The sequence below is a fragment of the Dendrobates tinctorius genome, unplaced genomic scaffold (assembly GCF_039654945.1).
Source record: "Dendrobates tinctorius isolate UK_male_01 unplaced genomic scaffold, ASM3965494v1 ptg000026l, whole genome shotgun sequence".
Taxonomy (NCBI): domain Eukaryota; kingdom Metazoa; phylum Chordata; class Amphibia; order Anura; family Dendrobatidae; genus Dendrobates; species Dendrobates tinctorius.
Window position 1 is genome coordinate 15,996,838 of NW_027361694.1, and position 20,395 is coordinate 16,017,232.

Consider the following 20,395-nt stretch of genomic DNA (forward strand, 5'->3'; position numbering starts at 1 on the left):
AGTGTAAAGCAGCATGCAAGGTAACCCGGAGACGGGACTGCAACTGAGAGACTGTATAGCCTGTTGGCTAGATGAAACATAGCCTGTGTGACTAGGAGGGCTAAAGGGGAGCAGAGCTCCAGTTTGAAGATACCCTGCTGTAAGACTGTTGCATATCGTTTTGGTTTATGATAATGAATAAACCTCATGGACTGTGATATTACTTTATGAAAACCTGTGCCGGACGTAATAATTCGCTGCCAAGTGAGTGTTCCCCAATCCTGAATGACAGCGCTACCTCACAGTAAGGGGGCCGTGTGTGTCAAGGGGTCTCAGGAGATGAACTTTTGTCACACACAGTAGATGCCAGCATGTTAAATAACCAACATTTGTCTAAAGCAGTTACCGGCTCCCGTCACCCTCCGCAAAGCGATTGTTGTGATTGAAGGGTTACCATGGTCGACTGGGGCCTGCTGAAGACACCATGGCTGCCAGCTTGGTACTGCTGTGAAGCCCAACATTTACATTATATATTGCAATACCATAGTATTTCAGTATATAGTATAAAAGATTGAAGGTTCAAAAAAAAAAAAAAAAAAAAAAATATATATATATATATATATATATATATATATATGTGTATATATATATTTATTTTTTTTTAACATTAAAGAAAAAGTTCATTGTCATCCTTTTTCCAATTTAAAATAAATAGTAATAAAAAAAATCTTGTTAAAGTCCAATTTAGCAAAATAAATCCATTCAAATGTACAGAAACCCCATAAAGAAAAAAAAGCAAAATGCTACAAAAAAAGTATGCGCTAAAGAGAGATCATAATGTCTAATGCTCCCCAAAAAAACTGGTATCTGTAATAACACCAGATCTCCATGGAAAAAGAAAAAATAGGACTAAAGGCCAACACACAGGTCTCAAGCAATAACAAAAACATTTTATTATTTTTTTTTCTGAAGGAGAGCTCTTCATTAATGATGAGCGAGCGTGCCCGCATAAGGTGTCATCCGGAGCCTTCCTACAGCTGCCAGCGGTCACGTATCCCCGCTACTAAAGAGAAATTAATATTCACCCCGCTCCACCCTCATGGAAGTGCAGCAAGGTGAATTTTCATTTCTCTTAAGTAGCGGCACATGTGACCGTCGGCAGCTGCAGGAAGGCTCCGGCTGACACGGTGCTCACTACTGAAGAGCAATGAATACTCACTGCTCTCTGCGTGCACAGTCCCGGTGTGCAGAGCAGTGAGTATTCCGGCATGATGTCCTTGCCGTGCGCTGCTTATAAGCATAAAGCATCTGTGAGGAAGCGACGGGAAGGTATGTGTAATGATTTTTTTTTTCAGTGTTTTCTGATGGGGCCATGCATACCAGGATGGGGGTGTGGGCCAATCATACCAAAACGCTATTAAAGAGAAATGAATATTCATTGCCCTCCACTCCCATGGGTGTGGAATGCAGTGAATATTCATTTCTCTTTAGTAGCGGGCACAGGAGTTGGCCCAAGCTCCAGCCTCCTGTGACCCGCTGCTCTGCCGATGCCACTTCTCCAACTACCCACCACTGCCAGAGCCAGTACATCTGGGCTATAAGACGCACCCCCCATTTTCCTCCACCTTTTTGGAGGAAAAAAGTGCGTCTTGTAGTCCGGAAAATATGGCAATTCAAAAATTACAATTCATCCAGCTAAAAACAAGCCCTTGTACAGCTATGTAAATTTAGGAATAAAAATGTTAGCCATTGGAAGTAGTGGAGGCAAAAAAAAATGTCTTGGTCCTCAATGGACTGATATGGCTTTTTATTCCTTTATATAAAATTTTTTAATATTTTTCGTAAGGTAGAAATAAACAGAAAGGCAAAGAAGAAAAATGTGCTACTCCAAATAAATATATTTTTCAGACCGTAAAATGCTATAATCGGAGAAATTTGCTACATTCTTATCCCCCTTTTAGTCATCTGCATGTATAGTTTGCAGGAATCCATCAGTTCTATTTTACTTTTGTGGTACACTTTAAACATTCCTTACGTCTGGCCATGCTAAAAACTTGTGAATGTAAAAGAGATGTTGGTTGTAAAGATGATCTTGGGTGTATCACCTTGACCTGACACATCAAGTGTGTTACTCCTTGTTTGTTTTTTTTCTACAAATATAGTAACAGAGTTACTCAGAAGTAATAAACATAACCGCTTATAAGAATCAATGTTAAAATTCTGTAAATGGCAATAAGCGTTAATGGGTTTGTGGATTTGGGGAAAAATAAAGTCTGCAGTGACTGACTGCATATTTCCTGGTGTTCCTGTTGCAAGGGCGGCCATCACGTGGCTGTGTGTATATGATATACATAATTGTTGTCACATTCACTTCTATAGAGAAATGTCTAGTTGGCATGTGACAGCATGTATGCAAATCTCATACATGTGGCTACGTGACCACCCCTTCCAACCAGAAATAGCGGATAATCTTGGCAGTGTGCACACCACAAGCTATCATACAATTCGACAGTCTGCAGTCAGTTTTGTCCCGAGCCTGGACAAAACCCTTTTAAAAAGAAGTGAGGTTTTGGACCTCTTTATTTTTCTCTGGTTTTGAATGAAAAATTAAAGTTTATTAAAGCCATATTGTATAACATAAGACCTTAGAGTAGCAGTCATTTTAGTTTTTATATCATAAATCAATAGGATACATGATAATAAGCAACTTTTCAATATTTGTTATCAGAAAAAATATCTGCCAAGATTGATCATTAATCAAAATTTGCAATTCTGAGGTAAAATCTGTAGTCAATGAACATTTTCCATTACTTAGGAGATAGGATCTGCTACTGATAAGATTCTATCTATAAAGAAGGGAGAGGAGGAGGATGTAGGGCTCCTCCCTCCTCCTATCTATATAGAATCTTATCCGTAGTAACTGCCATCTCCTATCTCATTAATGGGAAAATCTGCCTTTACTAAATACAGATTTTACCTCAGAATTGAAAATTTTTACAATGACTGATCAATTTTGACAGAAGCAGATTTCTCTGATAATGTATTTTACAAAGTAGCTTTTTTCAAATGTATTTTCGATTTATGAAATTAAAATGACTGATACGCCTTATAAAGGTTGTTCACTACTTTAGCATTGATGACCTATCCTTATGTCACAAGGCTATCACGACAGCGAGTGGTCTCTTCTATCTTAGGGGTCAGAAGATTGCAGGGCCTGGCAGCTGTGAGGCCCGGAAACGTACTTGTTAATAAATGAAAAAAAAACGTGCGGTCCCCCCTATTTTTGTAACCAGCTGAAGGAAAGCAGACAGCTGGGGGCTGGTGTTGTTTTGGGAAGCGGCCAATATCCATAAAGGTTCACAGCCTATTAATATCAGCTCACAGCTGTCTGTTTAGCCTTTACTGGTTATTAACTCCTTAGTGACAGCCAATTTGGTTTTTGAAGACCAAGCCAATATTTACAATTCTGACCACCGTCACTGAGGTTATAGCTCTAGAACGCTCCAACGGATTCCACTGATTCTGAGATTTGTTTTTTTTGCAACATATTTTACTTCACAAGGGTAAAATGTCTTCGCTATAACTTTCGTTTATTTATAAAAAAAAAAAAAAGACAAATGAAAATTTGGCAAAAATTTTGAACATTTTTGCAATTTTCAAACTTTTAATTTTTGTACCTTTAAATCAGAGTGATGTCACACAAAATAGTTAATAACATTTACCACATGTCTACTTTACATCAGCACAATTTTGAAAACATCATTTTTTTTGTTAGGATGTTATAAGGGTTAAAAGTTGACCAGCGATTTCTTATTTTTCCACCAAAATTTACAAAACCATTTTTTTAGGGACCAAAGTGAAGTGAAGTGAGTTTGAGTGAGTTTGAGGGGGTCATTATAACGGAAAATACCCAAAAGTGATGCCATTCTAATAACTGCACCCCTCAAGGTGCGCAAAACCACATTCAAGAAGTTTATTAACCCTTCAGGTGCTTCACGAGAACTAAAGCAATGTGTAAGGAAAAAATCAATATTTTACTTTTTTCACACAAAATTTACTTTGGAACCAAACTTTTATTTTCACAAGGATATCAGGAGAAAATGGACCACGAAATTTGTTGTGCAATTTCTCCTGAATATACCAATACCCCATATGAAAAAGCCACTGTTTGGGTGCATGGCAGGGCTCAGAAGTGAGGGAGCACCGTTTTTTTTTTTTTTCTTAATGCAAAATTGGCTGGAATCAGTGGTGGTGCCACATCGCATTTGGAGGCCCCCTGATGTACCTAAAGAGTGGAACCCTCAATTCTAACTCCAACCCTAACCCCAACACACCCCTTATGTCACGGAGTGACTGGCCCAGTGTAACACGACCTACTTAAATATATTTATTTTCATTTTTCCGTTAGGGTTGGAATTAGGGTTAGGGTTGGAATTGGGGTTAGGGCTGTGGTTAGGGTTGGGATTAGGCTTAGGGATTAGGGTTGGGATTAGGGTTAGGGGTGTATTGAAGTTAGGGTTGGAGCTAGAATTGAGGGGTTTCCACTATTTACCAACTTTGGGGTCTAATTTCTCCTGTTACCCTTGGGAAAATAAAAAAATGGGGGCTAAAAAATCAACGTTATAAACTTCTGTGAAGCACTTGGGGGTTCAAAGTGCTCACCACACATCTAGATAAGCTCCTTCAGGGGTCTAGTTTCCAAAATGGGTTTACTTGTTGGGGGTTTCTACTGTCCAGGCAAATCGGGGTCTCTGCAAACGCAACATAACGCCCGCAGAACATTCCATCAAAGTCTGCATTCCAAAATGGTGCTCTTTCCTTCTGAGCTCTCCCATGCGCCCAAACAGTAGTTTCCCCCCCACATATGGGGTATCGGCGTACTCCGGACAAATTGCACAACAACTTTGGGGGTCTAATTTCTCCTGTTACCCTTGTAAAAAGAAAAATTTGGGGGCAAAAAGATTTTTTATTTTCACGGCTCTACGTTTTTAATCTTCTGTGAAGCACTTGGAGGTTCAAAGTGCTCACCACACATCTAGATAAGTTCCTTAAAGGGTCTAGTTTCAAAAATGTGGTCACTTGTTGGGGGTTTCCACTGTTTAGTCACATCAGGGACTCTCCAAGCGCAACATGGCGTTCGCTCTCAATTGCAGCCAATTCTGCGTTGAAAGTCAAACGGCGCTCCTTCCCTTGCGAGCTCTGCCGTGCGCCCAGAAAGTGGTTTACCCCCACATATGGGGTATCAGCGTATTCATGAGAACAAATTTTGTGGTTCATTTTCTCTTTTAAGACTTATAAAAATTGGTTCTGAAGTAAAGTTTTTGCAAAAAAAAGTTGGTTAATTTTTTCCTTCCACATTGCTTCAGTTCCTGTGAAGCACGTAAAGGGTTAATAAACTTCTTGAATGTGGTTTTGAGCACCTTGAGGGGTCCAGTTTTTAGAATGGTATCACTTTTGGGTATTTTCTGTCATGTACACCCCTCAAAATGACTTTAAATATGATGTGGTCCCTAAAAAAAAAAATGGTTTTGTAAAAATGAGAAATCGCTGGTCAAATTTTAACCCTTATAAGTTCCTAACAAAAAAAAAATTGTTTCCAAAATTGTGCTGATATAAAGTAGACATGTGGGAAATGTTTTGTATTAAGAAATTTGTGTGCCACATCGCTCTGATTTTAAGGGCATAAAAATTTAAAGTTTGAAAATTGTAAAATTTTCAAAACTTTCGCCATATTTTCGTTTTTTTTTTTCATAACTAAACTCAAGTCATATAGAAGAAATTTTACCACTAACATGAAGTACAATATGTCATGAAAAAAGCAATCTCAGAATCAGCGGGATCCGTTAAAGCGTTCCAGAGTTATAACCTCATAAAGGGACAGTGGTCAGAATTGTAAAAATTGGCCCGGTCATTAAGCTGCAAACTGGCTCTGTCACTAAGGGGTTAAATAGCAAAGTTCATCTCTAAGGCTGAGTTCACACGTGGTGTTTTTTTCGCGTTTCCGCGGCGGTTTTAACCGCGAAAACGCGAAAAATAAGCATCCCATGCATTCCTATGGGATTCCGCAATGCTGTGCTAATGCTGCGGTTTTTACCGCGGCGGAATCGCTTCGCGGTAAAAACTGCAGCATGCTCATTAATTTTGCGGAATCGCGGCGATCCCGCACCCATAGTATGCATTGTTCCGCTTACTTCCCGCATGTGGCTGTGCACACCATGCAGAATGTAAGCAGAACATTTGCGGATGGTACCCACGGTCCGGAGGAGAGGAGACTGTCCTCCAGGCTTTGGGTACCATATCACTGTATAAAATAGAATTTAAAATAAAAAATATTGTTATTCTTACCTTCCGACGTCCCGCGCAGCCTTCCCGCCTCTCTCCACGCTCTCGTTCCCAGTAATCCTTTGCGAAAATGCCCGCGATGGCGTCCGTTCTCGTGGGATCGCGAAGTCTTGCGGTCATTCGCGCGACGTCATCGCGAATGACCGCGAGACATCGCGATCCCGCGAGAACGGACGTCATCGCGGGCGTTTTTGCAAAGGATTACTGGGAACGGCTGCGCGGGACGTCGGAAGGTAAGAATAACACCATTTTTTTATTTTTTTTTTTGCATTCTATCTTTTACTACTGATGCTGCATAGGCGGCCTCAGTAGTAAAAAGTTGGTCACACTAACAAAAACACTATGTTTGACGAGTGTGACCAACCTGTCAATCAGTTCTCCAAGCGATGCTACAGATCGCTTGGAAAACACTAGCAATTCTGCAAGCTAATTACGCTTGCAAAATGCTAGTTTTTCCGCGGGAAAATCGCGGGAATTTAAAATGCGATTTTCCCGCGGAATGGAATTTCGGAATTCTCACGGTAATTTCCGCGAGAGTTCCGGTACGTGTGAAATTAGCCTTAATGTTCTACTCCCTTTTGGTGATAAATGATTCAATCATTCCACTTGTGCATTCGATCAATATTTTTCATCTGTTTTTGAGCTAAAATCAATGATTAATGCTTCATAGAAAAGAAAAAGTATCCATTTTTCCATGATCGCTTTTTGTGTTTAGCATCCACTCCTGCTTTGGCTGAGAGAGTACACAAGTCTGAATGAAATGTCCCGTAAGCAGTAAGCTAATACAGTATATTGGGATGGTTCACTACAGTAATCCCCTAGCGTAGTAAAGTGTGTGAGGTGTATGGTGGTAACCCGCCCTGTAATTTATAGTCCCCAGAACAAGTGTTGAGTAGCGTTCTTTTACTTGAACTTGGTTCTCGCTGACTAACGCTCAATTATCAGTGCTTATGGGTTTAATACAGAGAGAAAGTTTTCTGCACGCAGAACACGGGTACCAATGTAATAGATGGCCAAGGCCCAATACTGCCATCAGACTCAAGACTTGTTAATTGTTATTGAAGAAGGACGTTTGTCTTGAGGCACTCCAGATACCAATGATCTCATGCAGAAACTCCTACCACTGTACCACTGATATCACCCAGGAGTGCAGAGACACCACTTATCTTACATTTTTGTCTTCTGTGCTTAGATTAAGACAATACAAACATGCAACAATAGAGGACATCTTATTCATAAAACACAAGCAAGTTTTACTATTGCTTTTTTTGTCCAAAAGCTTTCCAGTCAATGGAGGAATTTCTTAAGACTGGCATTTTATATTCTTGCTTCAATTTTCTATTTTTGTTTTCTTTAAATATATTTATTTTGACAATGAAACAGACTATTGAAATTAGTGTCCTAGTACAAAACATGAAGCTGACCTCTTTTAGATTACCCAAAGGCATGTTTTTATCTTAATAAGCATTGGATAGGCACTATAATTTATGCCAATTTCTGGCATGAATAATAATTAATTTGCCTGATCTGGGTGGTCCAGCCACTGCAACTAGGCTCATCCACCTTTTAGAAAAGTGTCGTGAGCAGCAGAAAAAGGGGAAAAACCACAAATTGTTGCACAAGTATGTTGTGTGTCACAAATTGCAGCTGTTTTTTATAGCTGATATTGAACAAAGGCAGAAGGATAATTTCCCCACTCGTATGTTTTTGTTTGGTAAGATCTAAATATTATAAAGGGTTTCATTAAAAAAAAAAAAAATGGTAAAACTAATGTATTATATTAACAATACAAGACTATTGTAAGGGCGATCTCTGGGGTCACATCCGCATCCTTTTACCTGCTCATTTACTCACTATATTATATTTTAAGACTGTTTGTTTATTTTCTAGGATACAAAGTTATGGATCATTATGGAATATCTCGGGGGAGGATCGGCTTTGGATCTGGTCTGTATATTTACGAAGGGTTCATTTTACCTAGAAAGTAAGACTGGTTTAGCCATAGTCGTAGCTTACAAAAAATACTTTCCAAGCTCAAACTGCATAAAAAAGAAACTGCAGCTGATTGCACTATTTAGATAATTGGACGACATCTAAAATGGAATAAATTCCTGCAGCAAATGTATAAATAGACATGATCGGGTAATTAATCATTGTCTCCTGAATGTTCATGCTGCAAAATAATTTTGGGACAGAGTTTTGCCATATCTTGTATACATGGGATCGTGTTCTGCTGACCCAGTCGCTTATTGTGACTTCACTGTAGGTTTTAATTGAAAGTTAATGGCATCTCACCAGTGGCTGTAATTTGGGTTTGACATCCGATTTGTTAATTGCCTGTCTAATTTAGTCTATTGTCCGCTTTCCTGCAAATCCTGAACAACATTTTTCCTCATCTGACTTTATAGAATTGTATATGAGGCTTTGTATTTGGTTGTGTATTGTAATATGTATGTGGTTAATTGTTTCCTGGCAGCTGGAACCTGGTCAAATGGATGAAACACAGATTGCTACAATATTAAGGGAAATATTGAAAGGACTTGATTATTTGCATTCAGAAAAGAAGATTCACCGAGACATTAAAGGTTAGTGTGTCGCTAGGTGACTATACCATTATACTTTAGATAGGTGATAACTATTGTAATTCACATCTTAATGGGAACCTGTCACCCCCCCCCCAAGCGTTTTTAAGTAAAAGAGCCACCTTGTGCAGCACTAATGCTGCATTCTGTCAAGGTGGCTCTTTTATTTGGCGTCTCTTCCACCGCAGAAAGAAGAGTTTTTAACCCCTTACCTATAATGGACGTAATATTCCGTCCATGTGACCCTGGACCTAATTCCCATGGACGGAATATTACGTCATAGCGATCAGCGACGCCCACGTGGTGAGCGCTGCTGATCGCGGCCGGGTGTCAGCTGATTATCACAGCTGACACCCGGCACAATGTGTCAGGGGCGGTCACGGACCGCCCCCGACACGTTAACCCCTTGCACACCGCGATCAAACGCGATCGCGGTGTACCGGGGGTTAAAGGGAAGCATCGGCAGGGAGGGGGCTCCCTCCGTTCTTCCCTGAGCCCCCCACAGCAGCGCAATGTACAGCGCTGCTGCGGGGGGCTCTTTCCCTGCATGTCCCCGGATCCAAGATGGCAACGGGGACCTTCGGGGGCCTGCAGGGAGCTGACTTCCTCATGCCTGAAAAGCGCAGGCAAGGAGGAAGCCTGCAGCACTGCCTGTGACAGATTGCTGATCTGTCACAGTGATCTGTGATGTGACAGATCAGCGATCTGTCACAGGACAGTGATGTCCCACCTGGGACTATGTAATAAAGTAAAAAAAAAAAGTGTAAAAATAATTTAAAAAAAATCGCTAAATTAAAAAAAAAAACAATATTCCCTAATTCATTTTTTGGAAAAAAAAACCAATAGTACACATATTTGGTATCGCTGCGTCCGTAACGACCCGCCCTATAAAACTGTCCCATTAGTTAACCCCTTTAGCGAACCCCTTAAAAAAAAAAAAAGCAAAAAATGATTTATTATCATACCGCCAAACAAAAAGTGAAATAACGCGCAATCAAAAAGACGCATATAAATATCCATGGTACCGCTGAAAACGTCATCTTGTCCCGCAAAAAAACGAGCCGCCATACAGCATCATCAGCAAAAAATAAAAAAGTTATAGCTCGCATAATAAAGCGATGCAAAAATAATTATTTTTTAGATAAAATTGTTTTCATTGCATAAAAGCGCCAAAACATAAAAAAAAAACGCCCTAAATGAGGTATCGCTGTAACCGTACTGACCCAAAGAATAAAAGCGCTTTATCAATTTTACCGCAGGCGGACCGATGTAAACGCACCCCCCAAAAGAAATTCATGAAACGCTGGTTTTTGTTCATTCTGCGTCCCAAAAATCGTAATAAAAAGCGATCAAAAGATGTCACGTGCCGAAAATGATACCAATAAAAACGTCAACTCGTCCCACAAAAAATAAGACCTCACATGACTCGGTGGCTCAAAATATGGAAAAATTATAGCTCTCAATATGTGGTAATGCAAAAACTATTTTTACAATAAAAAGCGTCTTTTAGCGTATGACAGCTGCCAAATATAAAAACCGCCATAAATAGTAAATCAAACCCCCCGTTATCACCCCCTTAGTTAGGGAAAAATAATAAAATTAAAAGAAAATGTATTTATTTCCATTTTCCCGTTAGGGTTAGGATAAGGGTTAGGGCTGAGATTAGGGTTAGGGGTGTGTTGGGGTTAGGGTTGCAGTTATAATTGGGGGGTTTCCACTGTTTGGGCACATCAGGTGCTCTCCAAATGCAACATGGCGTCTGATCTCAATTCCAGCAAATTCTGCGTTGAAAAAATCAAATGGTGCTCCTTCCCTTCCAAGCTCTGCCATGCGCCCAGTGTTTTACCCCCACATATAGGGTATCAGCCTACTCAGGACAAATTGCAAAACAACTTTTGGGGTCCAATTTCTCCTGTTACTCTTGGGAAAATAAAAAATTGGGGGCAAAAATATCATTTTTGTGGAAAAAAAAATGATTTTTTTATTTTCACGCCCGGGCGTTATAAACTTCTGTGAAGCACTTGGGGTTTCAAAGTGCTCACCACACATCTAGATAAGTTCCGTGGGGGGTCTAGTTTCCAAAATGGGGTCACTTGTGGGGGGTTTCCACTGTTTAGGTACATCAGGGGCTCTCCAAACGTGACATGGCGTCCGATCTGAATTCCAGCCAATTTTGCATTGAAAAAGTCAAACGGCGCTCCTTCCATTCTGAGCTCTGCCATGCGCCGAAACAGTGGTTCCCCCCCACATATCAGGTATCAGCGTACTCAGGACAAATTGCACAATAATTTTTCCAGTCCAATTTCTCCTGTTACCCTTGGTAAAATAAAAACAATTGAACCTGAAGTATTTTTTTTGTGAAAAAAAGTTGTGTTCATTTTTTTTTAAATATTCAAAAAAATTCCTGTGACGCACCTGAAGGGTTAATAAACTTCTTGAATGTGGTTTTGAGCACCTTAAGGGGTGCAGTTTTTAGAATGGTGTCACTTTTGGGTATTTTCTATCATATAGACCCCTCAAAGTGGCTTCAGATGTAATGTGGTCCGTAAAAATAAAATGGTGTTGCAAAAATGAGAAATCGCTGGTCAACTTTTAACCCTTATAACTTCCTAACAAAAAAAAATTTTGGTTCCAAAATTGTGCTGATGTAAAGTAAGCATGTGGGAAATGTTATTTATTAAGTTTTTTGTGTGCCGTATCTCTGTGATTTAAGGGCATAAAAATTCAAAGTTGGAAAATTGCGAAATTTTTAAAATTTTCGCCAAATTTCCATTTTTTTCACAAATAAACGCAAGTTATTTGAATGAAATGTTACCACTAACATGAAGTACAATATGACACGAGAAAACAATGTCAGAATCACCGGGATCCATGGCAGCATTTCAGAGTTATTACCTCATAAAGGGACAGTGGTCAGAATTGTAAAAATTGGCCCGGGAGTTAACGTGCAAACCACCCTTGGTAGTGAAGGGGTTAAAATTTGTCAGACATACCTGAAGTTTGTCCAGGGGGTAGGTCCTTCCCCTTCGGACACAGACGCCTTACATCTATCAGTCATTTCCTCCTTCAGTCTTGTCTCTGCCACCTCAGCGTTCATTTCAGTTCCTGGCGCCTGCGCTGTAATAGCTTTTCTTGGGCATGCACAGTTAGCGCTGCCCGTCCTCTGACATCACATGATGTCCTGGGAGGGAGGTGACAGGTTCCCTTTAAGATGTGAATTACATTTTTTTTTTTTTGATACCAGGATGTTTTGGTTTTTTTTGTTAGTAATCAGTGAGGTCTCAAGACCGAGACCCCTTCCAATCTGTTTGCAATTAAGAGGATAAAAAAATTATGTCAAAGTTTTTATGTTTTAAGGAATGGCAGAAAGGTAGTAGATGAACTTGGTTCTGAACCATATTTAAGGCTCCATCTATGTATGATATATTTATCATTGGTTGTGTAACAGCTTATAGGGGTATTCTTCACTCAGAAATTCACAGCATACAGTGGGGAAAATACCGTAAATATTTAATACAATGCCGATTTTTGCAAGTTTTCCCACCTACAAAATATGGAGACGGCTGTAATTTTCTAACGACTGTACACGTCAATTTGAATCTTAAAAAAGGGGGAAAAAATCCAGAAAATCACATTGTATGATTTTTACATAGTTAATTCGCATTTTATTGCATGAAATAAGTATTTGATACAATAGAAAAAAGGAACTTAATATTTGGTACTGAAACCTTTGCTTGCAATTACAGAGGTCAGACGTTTCCTGTAGTTCTTGACCAAGTTTGCACACCACACACTGCAGAAGGGATTTTGGTCCACTCCTCCAAACAGATGTTCTCCAGATCTTTAAGCTTTCTGGGCTGTCACTAGGCAACATTGCGTTTCAGCTCCCTCCAAAGATTTCCTATTGGGTTCAGGTCTGGAGACTCCAGGACCTTGAAATGCTTCTTAAGGAGCCACTCCTTAGTTGCCCTGGGTGTGTGTTTCGGGTCATTGTCATGCTAGAAGGTCCAGCCACAACCCATCTTCAATACTCTTACTGAGGGAAGGAGGTTGTTGGACAAAGTATGATGTTTCCCCCACCATGTTTCACTGTTAGGACGGTGTTCTTGGGGTTGTACTCATCCTTGTCCAAACACGGCGAGGGGAGTTGATACCGAAACGTTCTATTTTTAGTCTCATCTGACCACATGGCCTTCACCCATGCCTCCTCTGGATCATCCAAATGGTCATTTCAAACGGACCTAGACATGTGCTGGCATGAGCAGGGGGGACCTTGGTTGCCCGGCAGGATTTTTATTCATGACTGCTTAATGTGTTACTAACAGTAATGTTTGAGACTGTAGCCCCAGCTCTCTTCAGGTCATTGACCATGTCCTGCCGTGTAATTCTGGGCTGATTCCTAACCTTTCTCAGAATCATCCTTGCCCTATGAGGTGAGATTTTGCAAGGAGCCTCAGACCGAGGAACATTGACAGTCATCTTGTGTTTCTTCCATTTTCTGCTTGCCCATCCCAGTCTTGTACAGGTCTACAGTTGTATGCCTAGTGTCCTTAGATAGCTCTTTGGTTTTGTCCATGGTGGAGAGATTGGTGTGATTGATTCTGTATGGGCAAGTGTCTTTTATTCAGGGAATGAGTTCAAACAGGTGCAATTAATTCAGATAATGAGTGCAGAGTAGGAGGGCTTCTTAACCCCTTCACGCCATAGCCCTTTTTCATTTCTTCATTTCTGATTTTCACTCCCCTTCTTCCCAGAGCCATAACTGTTTTTATTTTTCCATCAATATGGCCATGTGAGGGCTTATTTTTTGGGGGGACAAGTTGTACTTTTGAACGACACCGTTTGTTTTACCATATAGTGTACTCTAAAACAGGAAAAAAATTCCAAATTCCAAAGAGTGCAATTCTACAACTGTTGCTTGGATTTTTTTTTTTTTTTGCCATATTCACCAAATGTTAAAACTGACCTGGCATTATAATTCTACAGGTTATTATGAGTTTATAGACACCAAGTATGTCTAGATTCTTTTTTTGTATTTAAGCGGTGAAAAAAAAGTTGTTAAAAAAAAAAAGCGTCATTTTCAGAGACCCGTAGCGTCTGCATTTTTCGTCATCTCGGGTTAGATGAGGGCTTAATTTTTGCGTGCCAAGCTGACGTTTTTAATGATACCATTTTGGTGCAGATGCCATCTTTTGATCACCCATTACTGCATTTTAATGCAGTGTTGTGGCGACCAAAAAAATGTAATTCTGGCGTTTTGAATTTTTTTTCTCCTTACGCCGTTTTGCGATTGGGTTAATTCTTTTCTTATATTGATTGGACGATTGTGAATGCCACGATACCAAATATGTGTATCTTTGTTTTTTTTATTTAATTTTGAATGGGGCGAAAGGGGGGTGATTTGACCTTTTTTATATATTTTTTTTTTTTTTTTACTTTATTTTTAAAATTTTTTCTTTTTTTCTTCTTTTTGCATGGGTCAGTAGTCTCCATGGGAGACTAGAAACTGCCATAACCTGATCGGCACTGCTATATACAGGCTAGGATCAGATCTTCGTTGCCGCTCGTTGCGTCATACTAGTATGGGGCATGTTGTGAAGGGGTTAAAGAAAAACAGGTCTGATCAAATACTTATTTCATGCAACACAATGGAATTTAATTTTTTTTTTTTTTTTTTTTTTAAATCATACAATGATTTTCATTTTTGGAATCTGTGTCTGACAGTTGAAGTGTACCTACAATAAAAATTACAGACGTCTCCATTGTTTGTAGGTGGCAAAACTTGCAAAATCCACAGTGTATCAAATACTTATTTTCCCCAGAGTATTTGCTGGATATGCCATATATGTTTGCTATAGGTCCCACCTATGAGTCATGCACCTATCTCAAGGATCTTCTATCACTAGAGCTAATAGAGAGATGGTCAGAAATGCCAGGCTCTCTCCATTTACTTTTATGGGAGTATTGCTCCGCTATTTTATGAACTCCTTAGAAGTGAGTGTAGACAATCACACATGGTCTTCAATATCTTTAATGACAGCAGCCACGGGACCTTCTTCTCAAGCTAGATATGGGTCCCTCCTGCCCCTGCATGTCATGTGCATATGCCATAAATGTCTGAGATGAGAATGCCACATTAACCCTGCTAATATAGCCACAAAGTTCTTTGTCCTACCAATACAGATTGTGTTGTATCTTATGTACATGAACGGTACTATGTAGAGTAAAGGAGGACAACAGCTTTACCAACCAGTGTTTTTAATAAAGAGAGAAGTGTTTTATTTTTTTCCAGCTGCCAACGTGTTATTATCTGAGCATGGGGAGGTTAAATTGGCGGATTTTGGTGTGGCTGGGCAATTGACTGATACGCAGATAAAAAGGAATACCTTTGTTGGCACGCCATTCTGGATGGCCCCAGAGGTCATAAAGCAGTCTGCATATGATTTCAAGGTAAGGAGAAAGGGTTACTGTTCTTGTTTTTCTTGTGTCTAATGTTAATTAAAGATCACATGTAATATAATGAATAATGAATCACTGTCTGTACACAAAGAACTTGTGTTTCCAACTAAGGGTTGAGATACTTGTGTTCTGTGGCAAAGTCTTCATGAATATTGATGATGGGACACACAGGAACACAGCAAACCTGTAAAACAACTTCTGTATTGCACTCCATTCCATTGCAGGATTTCAGTATTGTAGTATTGGAGACAAACCAAGATTTCCCATTCTTCACACTTAGACTGGAGCACAGACACCTGGTTGTATTCAATAATACTCATTAGTTCTGTTGTGTACACTTTTTATTCATACAAATAGATGTAGGATATAATGGATTGTGTGCATTTTTTTTAGCCCAGTTATTCCAATCTTGCTTTGTGTTTGAATGATGGCTCAAAGCCTACAGTATGTTACCTTTCAGCACAGAAATCCTAAGTTAGCTTCCCGAGGAATATTTTTATTGCTCTTAAATGGCAAGAAGTAAATTATCTTTCTATACACACTGAGGGAAGATTTTATTAATACTGTGTTAAATTTAGACAGCTTGGAAGTAAACTAGATTAATGAAATGTATTACTCATGGATCAAGATTTGGAGCATCTTTAGGCACCTACATGTAATTTTTTCCTTTGCCTCATTGAGGGACACAGACCATAGTTCTTGCTGTGTCTCCCAATTATTGGCTCAGAGAAAAGGCTTTTACGGTGAGTACACAAAAATCCCTATTTCTCCTTCGCCTCATTGGGGGACACAGGAAGAACTATGGTCTGTGTCCCCCAATGATTGGCTCAGAGAAAAGGCTTTTACGGTGAGTACACAAAAATCCCTATTTCTCCTTCGCCTCATTGGGGGACACAGGAAGAACTATGGTCTGTGTCCCCCAATGATTGGCTCGGAGAAAAGGATTTTACGGTGAGTACACAAAAATACCTATTTTTTGCCACTCTATTTATGCTGCCACTGTCGCCAGCAGCTTGAATGGGGGTCCTGGCTGTATGTGACTCGGTGACTAATCCAGCACCGTCCCCCCAGCCGCCTTCTTCCAGCAGCTCTTTAGTTGAATGACAAGCTCACTCATGCATACATAGGGACAGACCTGTCAATTAACTTGAACAGTGTTTGGAGAAGCTGGCCAGGTGCGGCGTCAGACTAGTCTTGTCTCTCCCTTTGGTCCCCAGCCCGCTTTAGAGTTACTGACTGGCTTTTTAAGCTTTTCAAAATGTTTTCACTGAAACACATCGGCACAATTGTGCAGCCAGGCTTTGATTCATCCTGCCTGTACTGTGGTTTGGGCAGCATGAATTAAGTGACAAGTTCCCTTACAGTGGCATATAAACGTTTAGACCTCTCTGGTCAAAATTACTGTTATCGTCAACAGTTAAGCAAGTTGAAGATAAAATGATTTGTAAAAGGCCTAAAGTTAAAGATGACACATTTCCTTTGTATTTTAGACTGAATAAATGTGTGTATGTTTGTATTTATGTATTGTGGTAGGTCGACTTGCTCAGCTTCTTAAAGAAGTAGACACGGGAACCATTTCTATTTAAAGTCCGCCTGGCTTATTGCAATCCTCATAAACCACGTCACCAGAAAATGTAAATACACCTTTTGTCCGGCAGAAGATAAAACCTAAAGTAACAAGTCCATATAATAGTTCTGGTTAGCTCAACCTGGGTTAGATTCCAGCTTCCATGTCCTATAGCAAAGGACACTCAATCCAGGAGACCTGCAATCTCCATACGTCCAGCTTCCCTTAACACAACAGTGCACCTCCAGGACCACCCCGCACTGAATGCTCTAGAAGGAGGGTATTTATCCTCTGGACTCCTCCCACTCTACATCTGTTCAACCATCCTAGGACTAACCACGGCTGATTAACCCCTCTCATCACTTAGTGTGCTGGATGAGTTTTTTCTGTTTATATTACTGAAACCTTTGTGCTACATATCTCCCCTTAAGTACTTTGCGAGTGGCTTTGTCACAGTGTATATATATTAATCCTTTACATTTTAAAAATAACAAAAAGAAAAATGGGCCGATGCAAAAGTTTGGACACCCTGCATGGTTAGTACCTAGTAGCACCCCATTTTGCAAGTATCACAGCTTGGAAATACTTCTTGTAGCCAGCCAAGAGTCTTTCAATTCTTGTTTGAGGGATTTTCATCCATTCTTCCTTGGAAAATTCTTCCACTTCTGTGAGATTCCTGGGTCGTCTTGCATGTACTGCTATTTTGATGTCTAGCCACAGATTGTCAATGATGCTCAGATCAGTGGACTGTGAGGGCTATTTTAAAACCTTCAGCTTGCGCCCTTTGAGGTAGTCTATTGTGGACTTTGACGTGTGTTTAGGATCATTATCCTTTTGTAGAAGCCACCATCGTTTCAACTTCAGTTTTTTTACAGATGGTGTTATGTTTGCATAAAGAATTTGCTGAAATTTAATTGAACCCATTCTTCCCTCTACCCTTGAAATGCTCCCAATGCCATTGGCTGCAACACAACCCCAAAGCATGATTGATCCACCCCCATGCTTAATAGTTGGCAAGATGTTCTTTTCCTGAAATTCTGTGCCTGCTTTTCTCCACACATACCTTTTGATCCTTGTAGCCAAATAGTTCTATTTTAACTTCATCGGTCCACAGGACTTGTTTTCAAAATGCATCAGGCTTGTTTAGATGTTCTTTTACATACTTCTGACGCTGAATTTTATGGTGAGAATGCAGGAGAAGTTGTCTTCAGATGACTCGTCCATGAAAACCATATTTGTGTAGGTATCTCTGAACATAGAACATTGTACCACAACTCAAGAGTCTGCTACATCTTCCTGAAGGTCTTTTGCAGTCAAATGAGGGTTCCGATTTGCCTCTCTATCCTATGAACAGCTCTCACTGAAATTTTGCTTGGTCTTCCAGACATTCTCTTCAGCACTGTGGAGTTGGTAAGACAAAACCCCCGACTCCAACTCCTCATGATTCATGTTTAAGTGATACATTTACTGTAGTAAAATGGTATCAGGCATTTAATCATTATTCTATTACAATAATCAAGCCATTTAGATAGAACATAAAATATATTTATTGGAAAACGACTCCAGAACAAAAAACTTTTGCATATTTACAGTTTCTTATACACTATGCAGTAATTGTAAAAAAAAAAAAAACAGTTTTCAACAAAAATGTACTGAATAGCATTTGTGCAGTCTATGAATTTGTTCTGAGAAATAGTATCGCCTCCATCAGATCCTCCTTTATAGATGATCTCAAATCTGACCTAATTATTTTAAGGCTAGAGAACAACCTCTCTACACTAACTTGGAATGGTGGCAAAGCCGTAACCACATGGGCAACATCTCTAACAATTTCCAAGTAAAAAGGAATTGCCTCATGCAGTCAGTTTTGATGAACGATTGAACTCTTCTACTTCTTTGAGAGCAAGTGAAAAATTTTGCTGAAATGTGGTCAGTCTGTTTTCTATGGGAGTGGAATCTTTTTTTCCTGAGGCAACGCTTTGCCTGGTCCATGTCATCCAAATACTTGTCAGATGAGGAGTTTGATTTCGACAAGGATGAAGGAACGGCAGCAGCAGCACTGGCAGGACCCGAGTCCTCTTGCTCTTGGCCATCCTGTAGCCCACTCATCCTAACTGCTACCTCAATCAAAGCTTCTTTTCCTTTAGTAAGCTGTTGATCATCCAGCAGTATACGATGACTTTTTAGTCACTGTAAATGGGTGATGAAGCAATTCCTTCAATTCAGCCACCTGTGTCCATTGACCACCATGTAGTGTTACCTGAGGGTTGGCCATATCTACAAGGAAGAATTTCATCTCAAGCAATCAATCAATAATTAAATAGGTGCTACCCCACCAAGTGGCTTGATCCACAATTGCCCCTTTTCCAGCCCCTCTTCAAGATGGAATCAATTTTAGGGGTTCTAGCAGCAATAGCCAATTTCCTCACTTTGCTAATCAGAGTTCCAGCATGTCCCTCTTGCAGACTATCTCATATTGCCAGCTGCAGCGAGTGCACAACACAGCGCATGTGATAAATAGGAAAGAGGTGTGAAGCAGCTTCAACAAGATCATCTATTCGTAAAGAACCTTTTTGCTGTTCTTTTGTAGTAATATCTGTTTGTTGCTCTGTTATGGGAACAGGACTGTGGCCTTCCATCTCCAACCCACTTAATGTAAAATGTTCTTCTAGCTGCTGGTCGCCTTCATTATTCTCATTCATCAGTTTAATTGTACTTATGTTTGAAGCATTATCAATTGCAATAGCAAGAACCTGTTGTATTGTGAGTTCATAATCTTGCAGCACTTTTTCCACTAAGGTCTGGAGAAACTGGCTGCTGTGATGAGCTTTAGTAACTTGTACTGCCAGTGTCTTAGTAACAATTTTTTTGTTTGTCATAAACATATCGAACGTTGATAGCAAAATAGTTCACTCTGTGACGTGTGCAGGTATCCATTTTAAGAAATACAAAGCATTTCTTGAGTCTTTTTAAGATCTTCCTTTTGGCTAAGGGCTTCTTCAATCGCTAATTTTCTAATACTTTCTCTTTCCAGAGAAACACCAAGTTTGCGAGCCATTTCTCCACAAAGAGCTGTAAAAGCTGGTCGTGCAAATAATAATGGTACACTGTCCTTCATAACAAGCTGGATGAGCTGTCTTTTAAACACATCTGCTGTCATTGTTACAGTAACTTTGTCACTTGCAAAATAACTTGTAACTGATGTTTGAGACGCTCTTTCATTCTCCTTTGCCTGGCGGGAAGTGCTGGTCTCTGGTTTCTTGGTGCTGCTGTGATTTTTTTCAGTCACAGCTTTGTAAACTTCTGGGTGGCAGCGTTGTAAATGTGTTTTTAGACTGGAAGCTCTTGAAGGAGCATTTTTACCACTGCTTGAGTATGCACTGATTCTTTGGTATTATTATCTTCATTTAATTTGTCTTCAATGAAAAAACACAAAAGAGAATGAAGCAAAAAGCAAAACATTGAT

The 20,395-nt window shown here is 39.8% G+C and overlaps 1 protein-coding gene across 2 annotated transcripts in view; it reads left to right on the forward strand.

The window, feature by feature from the left end:
* Positions 1–20,395, forward strand: part of STK24 (serine/threonine kinase 24) — a 67,679-nt gene that overhangs the window by 28,637 nt on the left and 18,647 nt on the right. The window contains exons 3-5 of one of the 2 annotated variants that reach the window (XM_073569542.1): positions 8,212–8,268; positions 8,798–8,906; positions 15,178–15,353. In XM_073569542.1, coding sequence (XP_073425643.1) covers positions 8,212–8,268; positions 8,798–8,906; positions 15,178–15,353 — 342 coding nt within the window. The remainder of the gene's footprint in view (positions 1–8,211; positions 8,269–8,797; positions 8,907–15,177; positions 15,354–20,395) is intronic. The other variant, XM_073569544.1, reaches the window with a different exon arrangement.